The 12,394-nt window shown below is 41.1% G+C and overlaps 1 protein-coding gene across 2 annotated transcripts in view; it reads left to right on the forward strand.

The window, feature by feature from the left end:
• GLI3 (GLI family zinc finger 3) overlaps window positions 1-12,394 on the forward strand; it is a gene marked incomplete at both ends in the record, with an annotated part of 187,785 nt that overhangs the window by 43,432 nt on the left and 131,959 nt on the right. For both annotated transcript variants that reach the window (XM_082276657.1, XM_082276656.1), the window contains one exon: window positions 8,490-8,732. In XM_082276657.1, the coding sequence (XP_082132783.1) occupies window positions 8,490-8,732 (243 nt within the window). The remainder of the gene's footprint in view (window positions 1-8,489; window positions 8,733-12,394) is intronic.

Here is a 12,394-nt window from a genome sequence, read left to right on the forward strand (position 1 = left end):
GAGGCAGTTACCCTCAGATAGGCATAAACGTGCTTTTAGATGGTTGAGAAATATACCCCCCCCCCTCAAAACCCTCCTGGGAATTTATTGTAGTGCCTTTGATGTAACTAATTAGCCTGCTCAAAGTAAGCAATGACTAACAGTCTAATAACTGGCTAATGGAAGTAACTTCATAATGTTTTTAAATCAGAATCCTTTTGAGAGTTTTACAATAGACTGAGGAGCTTTTTCCTTCTGAGAAATGGTTGCCAATAGTCACATCCTGATGTCTGTTGTTGTCTTTAACTTATATTTGAGTCTCTTGGCTCTTTGAAGAGTCTAGATGTTGGAGAAATGCAATGCCTGAGTTTTAGCCCTGATCAGAAGACCTTGAACAAATGTTCTATTTTGCTGAGGCTGTTGCACAGTAATTTGCAGTCTTTGCTGAATTTTGTAAGTTGGAATACTTTTTTGAAAGGGGAAATGAAAAAGTAAGTTTGTTTTTGAAAGGAATATTTTTTTCTCATTTCAGTTTCCCAATCCTCAAGTAGCAAAATCAAAACATAAAATTTATTATACCAAGAAAGGGAAATGCTTTTGACTACCTTCTAGTTCTGCAAATTTAAAAGGAGAAATGACACGCTACATGTTAATTTTGCCAATTAATTCTACCTCCAGATGTCTTCTGCTTATGCATTATGGCTTTCTTTTTCTTGTCCACTGGAACTACAAAGCACTTGTACTACTAAGAGCCCCTTTCTCATCAAGCTAATGATACAGCATTTCCACGTGCTAACCAACATCTTCAGTGCATTTTCCAGACAGACTATTTGTGCCCAATGGTTGGAGCATTTCTGATGCTAGACATGAATTCCTCTTGCTCTACTTGCACAAGTAGTTTCACTGAATCCCCAGGATTTCAGTGTGAGTAAAGCAAGCAAAATTTGGGCCTTGTAGGCCCCATAAAGGTAAACTTAAAATCTTGCCACCTGCTCGGTACCTAGATGCAGGGTTTAGTGTTTCTCCTGCCGCAGTCAATGTCGTCACTAACACCTAAACCAGAGTGTTGGGGGCTGCACTCACCAGTGGTGTTAAGTATCATTGCAATAATCCACTGTCTGCCATGGGAGAAACATGTAGCCCTGAACTTGGGAAGGGAGAAAATGGTTTTCAGCTGTTTTGATTTAAATTGTTTGTTTTTGTTATTTTAAAGCCTGTGTGGAAAGGGGCTGGGAGAGGGCTTGTTCAGAAGTGAGGCTCCCACTTCTTTGGAGGCTGACCTTGCAGTTGCTGAGAATTAGTCCCTCCATTAGCTTCCCAGAGACTCTCAGCCCTGCAGGCTGGGGCTGCGGCTGGGCATTGCAGGGGTTCAAGCTCCACGTCTTGGCTAGTTGGTGGTTCAGCTGGGCAGCTCAAGGCAAACTTGCCCAACAGGATACTGCGGGAATCTGGTTCACAGCAAGCAACTTCCACAGCTTGTTCCGAAGTCATTGAAGACAGTGGGATGGCTCAAGTGTCAGGTCAGTAACTTCAGGCGTATATCCAAATGTTACTCCCTTTTTTTCCACATCTCCTGCATGATCAGCAAGATGCAGGATCATGTGTAAGGCAGCCCAGCCCTGCCGCCTGCCCTCTTTGTCTGCCGTCTGAGGCTGAGTCCTGGGACTGACAAGGAAGTTTCCACCGTACTCTGCTTTTGTGTGTAGGTAGCTGTGGACACAGCTACCTCTTGTGTTTCCTAAGTAGGATTTTTCAGCTTATATGAGATTTTTAGCATTTCCCTATAGATCTGATGCAGGGATTTGTAGATGCAGACTCTCAGTTAAATACAGTAGGTGTTTGCTTGTATGAAATTTTAAAGGTGCTTTTATTTTACATAATTTCCTATATGTCTGTTTAGCTTCAGCCAGTTGGTTTTAGTTGGGAGTGGTTGGGGAGGCAACAAACACTGTAAATTCATCTGGATAATCAAAAAATTGAGATAAAGACATTGCTACTAACAAGGCTCTCTCTGATTTAGGGGTCTGAAAAAGTTTGCCTGAGTTTTTTAAGCTGCTTCATGTCATTCTCGGGTTCCCCATCAGTCTTGGGGAAGAGTTAGTTGGAAAGGGCTGTGAGTGATGTTCTCCTGATAGCAATGCATTGCTGGTTTAGTGTTGGAGTGGTGTGGACTTTGTTCAGGCCCAGTTTTGTCTTGTCCAGGTCAGTGGGAACTCTGCCATTGACCCAGAGGAATGCATGATCAGGTTCTGTTTCCAAAGTCATAGGCACTGTATCGATGCTCTGTGTTCTGTCCTCCTCTGTACTGTCAAAAAAGGAACTGAACCAAGCTGTGCAGTAGATGCAGCAAAAATGAATGTATGTCTCATTTGTGGAAAATAAAGGAGTGTGCATGGAGTATTAGGTAGGTATTGTAGGGATTGGGTCACCTCTCTCTTTCATTAATAAATCCCTTTTCTTCCAGTGAAAGCTAAAGCTGACAACAAAAGAATGTAAGACGTTTTTCAAAACAAACAAACAAAACCATAGAAGAGCTGTGTATTCATATTCCAAAGGTTGCAAATCAGTTATTGGAAAATACTATACATAGGATAATGGAAAAATAACTAAGCTAAAAATCCATTGTAAGTGGGAATAGAAAACTATACATTTTCAGTGGTAAGCTCAGATAATGTACTTTATTTATAAGCACAGTAGCCTTGTATAAGGTATGCTTAAGCATTGCAAATAAAGCGAGTACAGTATTGTTATCTAACAGATTTTTTAGCCTCTTGTGTGATTGATGTCTATTTTTAAAACTAATTATGAGCATCGTTCTTCATATCCGTGTTAGTGTTTCCAGAGCGCTTCTTGTGCAGTTGCTCCAAATGCCAGAAAATAACAAACTTGGGACCAAGGGTGTCCAATTTAAACTACTGTACTCACCCAAAACAAAATTTCTCTTATAATATATGCTGTTTTTAAAAGCAGGCACAATCCTACAGATCTATTTCCTCCTACTTTGCTTTTAAGGTGGTCAGAGAGTAGTGAAAAGCCTGTGTATGCAGGAAGGTGCAGGTACGCGTGTCCTAATGAACCTGGCGACTGCTCTATTGCATCATTTCAAGGAAGAAAATATCAGGCGTCAAAAACTTAGACTTTCTTAAATGGCAAGGAAATTGCTTTCTTACCTAGGTATCTGTTCTGTTAAGAATCTAAGTAGTCAATCTTCTTTACATTCCACCTTCCCCCTTCCTTCTGGCTCACAGCACCTAAAATGCTACTTTTCTGGGAAAGACTGATATTCTGACTTCAGTTTTGTAATTTAATGATGGAGAGTTTCCTTAGTAAACCAAATTTAGAGTACTAGAATGCTTATCTTATATCCAGACCTTGAACATAAAAGGCATTTTATACCAGCAATTGTTCATTTAATGAGCAATTGCAGAGTGCAGGACGGTTAAGGGATTGAGCTATATGCACCATTATTGCAAGAAGTATTCTGAAATACCAGAAATAGGACGTAAGCTCTGATCAGGGGGACTGTGAGCACAATTACCTTCTTTTCAAATCCTTCTGTGACACTGCGGGAGGAAAAAGGACTTTGAAACTTGAAAGGAAAGAGCTTGCTTTCAACCTCAAAAGCTAGGAGGAAAGGGCTCTGAAATTTGCTCAGTATTCCCAATTCACCATTAGCCTGTTTCTTCCTTTAGCCTCAAGGCATTCTCCGCTTTTTGAAAAGATGTTAAGAAATTCAGTCACAATAGAGAGCCTAGTTTTGAACATGTTTCACTCGGTCCATTGAGGTCTGGTCTTCAGCCTTTGTGTGGGGTGAATTGAGCTGAGCAGCAATCTGGTTGGGGAGAGGTGAATGAGCAGTCTCTGTGCAGTCACAAATTCTGGCAAAGAAAAGATTACCCTTTCCTTTATTTTACAATATGCATTCCTGTACAATCCTGCTAGTGGCAATATGCAGAGCTGAGCTTGTGCTTAGGTCAATATGGAGCACTTGGTTTATAGCAACTCTTGTTAAGTTTGTCTTGTAATTGAAGCTGCTGTTGACCTTGCTTGGAGACCATTTGTAAAACCGTTTATTTAGCATAAACTGAAATAATAAACCCTCCTTCTCTTAGGCTGATTGTGATAGGGTGACATTAGTTTGATTTAATGATTAGCCGCCTGACCCCTCAGCTAGAGAGAGCCGCTTGAATAGGGAGAGTTCACTAGGAAGCACACAGGAAGAATACTAATGAGCTTGTTAAATTTAGCATGGCACCAACCACTTTTAATTCCTCTAATGGGAGAAGCACTGCCTCTGAGAGAGAGGGAGGGAGATGGGGTGGGGGTGGGGGGGAGAAGGGAGAGAGAGGAAAAGAGGGAGGAATGCCCATGTCCTGGTAGCCAGAGAATTTTGGTCAAGAGAAGAGAAGAGCTTAGAGGGAGCATCAGCCAGGGTCTCTTGGACTGAGTTGTAAGTATCTTTTTTTTCCTCTTACCCAGCTGAGGTGTGTTGTCAGATCTCTCATGAGATAGTAATGCTCTCTGGAAGTTGCAAGCAGAAATATGGTGATGAAACTTAATATATAAAGAGATTTAACTGTGCTGGTGTTGTCTTGTTTAAGCAGGGGTGTCTCTGAAGTGTGCTGGCATTGACTTTTAATGTGCTCTATCAATAGATTTCAACTTTTTTTCAGTTGCTGACTTTAGGTGGTTTAATGTAAAATAGCTTCTATTTTGTCTTGGTCCATGATAAAAAAAGGCAAAAAAGTTCAACAGGTAGAGAAAGTTTAATGGATTTTTGCATTAGGCTTTGGCTTGTGCTGATTTTTTAAACTTTCTGAGTAAATTAGCTGTGCAATTGAAAGTGTGTTTATTCAGGCATGCTGTCCAGTGTGAGTTTTTTGAGAAAGCTTTTTGATTAATTGAGAGGTGCTCCATTAAGTAAGGTGCTCAGCACTTCTAATAAAAATTGCTTCTGATCAAAATAGCAGGATTAAATCAGGTATTTCTCAGTGGATGTGAAAATCCTGGATTAATGTGATCATTCAAGACTGGGCACTTCTAACGCGTGTATCTGGCTATTGGCTTGTTAAGTCAGAGTAAGGGTGTATGTGAAGAAAGAGAAGCTTATGCAGATTGCTCTTGGGCATGATAACTTTTTTCTTTTCTTATTTAACCCTTCACTCTTACACTGGCAAAAGGTGGGAGGAATTATACTGGAGTTGGTGGGCTGCCACCAACTTCATCTTTCGCTTTGGCATTTGTCTCTCTGCAACATTTTAATAAATCAGATGTTTCTTTTGACCCTAAAGCTGGCCGCTTGTAAAACGTGAGCAGAGCAGTAACAGAACAGTTTTCACTTATTTGGCTGTAAAACCCCTTTGGCAGATGCTGCTGGAGAAGTGGGTTGTTTGCTTACATTTTTGCTTTAGAATCCCACTTGTTGCCATGGTGGACAGTGTGTTTCTGTCAATAATTTGGCCTGGCGCGCCTTGCCCGCGCTTACTTTTGAAACTTTATTGAACAATTCAGTTGAACCAGAACAAGATTAGACAGCTTTCCCCTTTTGGCACACTGGAGTGGCTCGCCTGCCGTGAGAGTCGGCAGCGTTACTGCAAGAGTTTCCCGCTTGGCGCCAGGGGAGCTCCTGCAAACTGCCTGGCTCTTAGTGTCCTGGAGCGTGGGTGCTGTCAAATTTCTCATCTGCCCCCTATCAAAAGCAACCCAGTGGTGTGAAGTAAATGCTTAGCAAGCTGTTTGGCTGATGAATAAGCCTTGTTATTATTGTAAAAATGCCATCATGTTTAGTTAAATTCTTCTGGAGCAATTTTTGTGTGGCAGAAAACATACTGAAACTTTTGACTTGTAATGGCACATGTCAATAACTTCATAATGGGGAGAGAGATCGTTGATGCAGAAGGAAAAATAGTTTTTTGGTTTTTTTTTCTCAAGTAACCCAAAAAGGGAAAAGCTTATTAAAACAAACCATATTTTTCCTTTAGTTTCTAAGTTACTGAAAGTAGGTTTTGAATTTCATTCAGCAATTTGAAAAATCAGCCTTTTCCATAACAGTCACTAGTACCTGGATTCATGACACGTGCATGTTTTGAGAAGAAAAGTATGAAAGTGGAGCCTGCAGACAGATGTCAGCTTCTTGTTGTATCCCAGGATGGCAGGTTTAACAAATATTATCTTTATATGGAAGAGTAAAAGAACTGAAATCCTATCTGATCATCTGAATGATTATACAGCCCCACAAATCACTCTAGCTTTCTTCTTTCCGAACTGTTGTAGCACTGGTTAGCTTGCTCTACTTAAGAGTCTGTCAGAATTTCAAATGGAGTGTAAGACCCTATTTTTATAGGAGTTTACGTTTCATCAGTGAAAGTTCACTCTAGGTTGAAATTTAACATAAAAGACTCTGGCTAAAGAGAAACCTGATGGAAAATATATATTTGATTTTTTTTTTGGTTTTTTTTTTTACTTATACAAGCAGGTTTCTAAAAACCTCATATAAGTTTTAATGTTTTAGTCCCCATTTTGCAGTTCTCTAACTAAAACCAGCTTCAGTGTAAAAAGTTGAAACCTTAAACCCTGCTAATCCAGAGCAGGGACCAGTGCCTGTGCATATTAATAAAAAGTAGAAAAGGGCAAAGGGTTTAAACTCTGTAATGTTGTTGTCTATTTCCATTAACTCTTTCTCCTCAGACCCAAATCCTGGAAAAGCTCTGTATGTAGAATTACTGCTGGCTGTAAAAATAATTCCGTCCCTGGAAGATGCTGATAAGTCAGCAAACCCTGGTAGCTGTAATACTTGGAGATAGAAAAATAATTAAGTGCTCAATAGGCTATGCTGCTGAGTTTTTGTGTTGTTGCTGCTTGGGAGGAGAGGGAGCAGGGACAAAACTGGTGAGCATTTCATCCAAAGCAATGGTATATCTAGTTTATGCATATAATGGCTGTATATCACTATGTACGGAGCCTGTTTCTAATCTAATTTGTATAAAGGCATATAGGTTAAGTTACGCTGGTGTCAGGCTTGCTGAAAGTAGTCACCTGGTGAATTGCTGGCTGCTGCTTGTGCTCTGTGAACAAGTACACCAGGGAAAGGTACAAGTGAAAACTTAGCCCTGACCTCAAATCTCTGACAACTGAAGTGCAATCTTGGTGCTGGTGTCAATCATTCTTCCTTGCATGTAGGTTGTAGACTAAAAGCACTTCAGTTTTATTTCCTAAGGGTGTTTTCATTTCCTTTTCTAGTTAACATTTTTGTGCCCAGCATTTAATAATTTGAGATTCCTTGTGTACTTGTAGAACTGCAGAGCAACTTTGAGATGAAGTCTTTGTCAGTACTCCTTCAAGATGTATTGGCATACACTTGCATGTGCAGCATGGTTGATGGAACAAGGCTGTACCCGGGGCATTGGTGTTGGCCAAGGATTACAGCCAGCAATCAATCATGCTTGTTTAGAGAATCATCTCTGTTTTAAACCAATAATGCAACTGAAGGAGAGCATTTACATTAGAGACATACCTAACAACACCCGTCTGCCACATGGCATGTGTGAAATGTACCTTGGAACATGCATCTTGGTTTTGAGGAACAGAACCATTTTGTGTAGTTTTTGAAAGGTGTGTGTAGTCCCTAGGAGTTAAAGTTCATATGGGAGCAGAGGGTTGTTTTAGCACCTAGTCCTGGAGCTGTCTGCAAGGAAGGCTGGTGGAGCCATGGTCAGGAGGCTCTTTTCCTCTTACAAGTGGTACCACAGACCTAGAGGCTTACTCCAAACTAGGGCTGGGGTTTGACCCTCTAAGTTATTATTATTCCCACTGCTCCCCTTTTTATTCCCCCTTGTTCATTAAGAGTTTGTGGCTTTGTATGTGTGGATATGGGAAAAAGAGGTAGGGGGAGTGTACTCAACAATCCTGCACAGGCGCCGAAATGGTGACACTGTCAGAGCAGGTGGCCTTGCTTGTGCCTGCCTGATACTGCTGGTCCTGTATCTTGAGCCCTTGAACCCATTTTATTCTTGCCCGCCTTGGATCATTGCTGATCTCCCTGCGAGGTTTCAGCCCCTCACACAGACAAACCCCAGGGACCTGGAGCTGGGCTGCAGAGCTGTGGTGGGTGGCTGGGTGTGATTTAGGCCCAGCTGGTGGGCTTCATCTTCTCCTCTGTGTGACAAATAATTTCTTGACTCCCCATCAGGGAGCTCCCAGCCTTCTTGTCCCAGAGGCAGGGAAACAGCAAGCCTCTGTCTGTTCCTGCACAATTGATAGCCCCGCTGGTAGGATCATCAGTGCATGGGTGACGGTGATCTACTGCTCTGCTGCTGCCAGCTCTGAACGGGCAGGCATCCCCAGGCCATCCCTCACAGCCACACAGGCACCTCCTGTCACAAACTTACACCGGGAGGAGGAGGGCAGCGGGGGGAGAACTTTTCTTTATTGTATTTTCTATAAATGGGCTAAAAGTGTGCGTCTCTCTTTTTTCTTCCCTTCTCTCTTTCTTCTCCCTCGTTTTTTTGCAGAGGATGAAAGTCCTGGGCAGACCTATCACAGAGAGAGAAGGAACGCGATCACAATGCAGCCGCAGGGTGGGCAAGGCCTCGGCAAGATCAGTGAAGAGCCTTCCACGTCGAGTGAGGAAAGGGCCTCATTAATCAAGAAGGAGATCCATGGATCTATATCTCACCTTCCCGAACCTTCTGTACCTTACCGTGGGACGCTCTTTACCATGGACCCCCGAAATGGTTACATGGACCCTCATTACCGTGAGTATTGATTGCTGGTTTATTTGGGGCTGCAAAGTTGGAAGGCTGTCAAATTTAATGTGATTTTGTCACTTTGCATCATCTCCAGGGAGAACTGCTTTGTCTGGAGGGAGCGGTGTTTGTGGTAAATGCAATCCTTTGTTTCCTGAAGTTAAAAACCAGGGTGCAGTTGCACTGCAGCTAGAAATTATCGCAGGCCTCTGCAAAGCAACTTCCACAGGACATCTCATCTGTTGCTAATCCTCCTCAGTCATCCAGGGTTGTGTTTTGCTCCACCTCCTTAATACGTGAAGAAAAAGGGCCTCATTGTAGAAAGCAGAGAAGGAAAATGAAACAGGCCTTAAAAATCCCTCTTTTAAAATAATGTTAGAGTATGTTATTGAGAAGAGGAAGGACTGTGCCCTGTACAGTGAGAATTCGGGGAATTGGAAGGCTTGTTTTTGTGCTTTGGGACTTCTTGTTTTGTTTTGGAGGGCTTTTTTAGACATTCATGAGTGTGTTTGAGAATGCAGGCTGATGGAGTGGTTTTGCAATTTTCTTTCCCAGCTATAGTTCCCTGAAGTTGTAAGGAGGAGGGAAAAGGCAAATGGTTTCAACTTCTGAATTCCTGCTCAGGCATTAATAAAAAAGTAAGAAATTAACTGACACTTGAACACAGATGTGGAGTGGATTTCTCCACAGGCAAAGTATGAAGGAGTTAAGCAATTTTTTTTTCATCTGTTTCTAGTTTACCAAAAAAGAGAAAAAAGATCATTTAGTTGTGTAGTAATGAAGTACATCTTGAGGTGTCAAGGCTTGTGCCTTTTGATTATAGATTTATCACCCAGTCAGGAGACAGATTTGCCATTTAACCTTTCAGTCTCCAATGCCAGATGATAGGCTTAAGACCCACAAAGAGAGAGAAGTCTGCATTGGTTTTCTTTTTTTTTAAACATCATTCAGAAATTTTAGTGTTTTAAGGCAAAAGGTCATTAGCCAGACGACTGATTAGTGAGGACAGCTGATTAGTGCATGTTTTTTTGCTAAAGAAAGTGCCAGGGATAAAAGCTAATTTTATCCCTTCATTAGTTGGGCTAGCAGCAAAGGGGAATGTTCACTCATCAGGGTGCAGATCAAAGTATGTCTTGCACAACCTTAAGTCTCACCAACCTCCTTTAAAAAAAAAAAAGCCTGATTGTTAATAAGGATGGAGGAAACGAACACTTGTTGTCTGTACAGTTTAGATCAGTATTTAGGGAAAAAGTTTGCAGTTAAGTTTTTGAGCTTTTTTTCAGTGTAGTCAGTTAGTTTTTGTACAGCCTCCTCTCCTGCTCTCTCGTACAGACTTGCTCAAACCCTCTGGGGGAGTTACTCTACTCATCTCTGTTGAGGAGGATGTGCTTCAGCACACCAGCGGCAGACTCGTGCCAGAGAGGCATGACCGTGCACTGCAAACGGCCACTCGCGAGCAGCAGTGCATACAACTATTACCTCGGGGCTTGGAGGCACCATTCCTAGCTTCTGGTTAACAAACGCCCAAATCTAGCTTAAAATAACCCCAACAAAACAAACAAGTATTATTGGGGAAGCAAAACAGCTTCTCTGTTTGTAGGCAGTACAGCTGGGGAGAAATGAAATGTGTGACAGAAACAACCCTCAAACAAACAACGAACCTTATGCTGAATTTCGTGGGGAAGATAGCCATTTTGACCATCTGACCAGCTGCCAGCTCACCCCTTAAATCCTGTTCAAAGTGTTATTGAAATTACTGAAGGTTCAGACAGAAGAAAAAGATCTGGTCAGTCAGCATGTGTCTGAGTGGTTTGCAATGAGTTTATTTTGTTTTATTTTCCCAAATTCACCTTTTGATAAGAGTTGCCAAGGTTTAATGATGCTGCTCTGTGGTATTGTGACAATTAATGCTAGCTATTCAGGCTGCGTGGACTACTAGCAAAACATTGATGTCAGAAGTTGAGAGAGCACCAGAAGTTACCCAGCATACAACAGTAGAGAAACAGGCGATGAGTTAATTTTAAATGAGCAACAAGATCTTAAAGCAGAAATCTAAGTCAGAAAGCATCAGATGGACAGACCTGCTTCCCTCTCCTGTAATGAGTAGTACATTTGTATTCACTGATTTATAAAGCCCCTCAAGCTATTAACGTCATAAAAAGAGCCATCATGCTTTTATTTACCTTCAATAGCTGTGATACAGAGAGACAACTAAAAAGACAAATGTCTAGTTAGATTTATAGGAAACCAGACAGTCTTACTGAAATTTTCATAGTAGTTGTATCATTTATATATGTAAGATATGCTTTCATCAAAGTGGCGACTGTATTCAGACTGACACTTCTAGTGGTCCATATGAAGAAGGCTGAATAATGTAAATATGCATCAGTCCCACTGTAGCAACAGGTAAAGAATCAGGGAGTCTGTTGTTTCCTTTCTTAGTTTCTTGCCAAGTTTTCTTGGGCATATGGATGGAAAACATTTTAATTCAACATAGTCAGATATGTTAACACTCACAGTAATTTCTTAGTTTCCCTGTGGTTGGAAAATAGAGACTTTTCAAGATGCCTAATTCATGCTTCTATTTATACCCACTTTGTATTTAAAAGTGTGGGCAGGCTTTCTGTAACACAGGAAAAGGGAAAATAATTTTTTTGAAGAAGGACATCTGTATATTTTTACGACAAAAAAAAGAAAAAGAGTGTTTAATTCAATTGTGTGTGGAAGGCATGTCCCTTCCATGAGGGGCAGTTATTAGAAACAACTTGAGTACTTTGCATTTTTACATGTGAATATGTATGTGTCTGTTTGTGCATTGCAGGATTTTTTTTGTTTTAATTTTTTTTCTAATTAAAATGACTGATGTTGTAAATGTTGGTAATAATAGTTACCATAAATGTGGAATAAATCCCTCATTGAGGGGGAGTTTGCTCTCCTGCAGAGTGTGGGTGGGGATAATGGTTGCGATTCAAGTGAACCAGCTTTTCAAACAGCTGGGATGAAACATGCTATTGGAGTTGGTGGCCCTTCTGCACCGCCAGAGAGCCCCTCAACCATTTAGCAACTGAGAATGTGAGTGCAGTCCCATGCTCAGCTCACAGCCTTCTATCCTCCAACAGATAAAAGGGAAAAAAAAAGGCCTAAACCAGAAATTTTTCTTTTCTGTCTTTTTTGTTATGGATTTCTTAACCACTATTTAAACACAGCACACAAAGGAAGGGAGGGATGTTGGTTTTGTTTGCTTAACTTTTTAAAAACTTTTTTTCTTTAAAAAAGCTTTAGGGCAGATGACAGAAATGCTGGAGTTTGCCTTCATATGTTGTTCCTTTTCTTTGTTGAGAAGAGCAGGGTTACTGACCTTAATCACAGTGTTTCTTAAAAGGATTTAAAATCCTGCATTTCTCAAACACTAATTCCAGTGGTAGTTGGAGCCCCTTGTTAATGTAAATTCCATCTCTAGAGTTGGGGCTGAGGCAGGGGAGATGGGAATAGCAACTTGCCTTTGTTATTCTCTTCCACAATTTTAATTTTCGTGTAGATTTATGGCAGTGCTAAGACTGCCTGTCTCACAAGTCATTCCTCATGGAAAAAATGAATCATTCCTGATGTAAACACTTTGATTTAAAACATACTGTTGATATTCTTCCCTGGGTTTCACAGCTCATCTGAAA

Source organism: Coloeus monedula (genome assembly GCF_965178545.1).
Source record: "Coloeus monedula genome assembly, chromosome: 1".
NCBI lineage: Eukaryota > Metazoa > Chordata > Aves > Passeriformes > Corvidae > Coloeus > Coloeus monedula.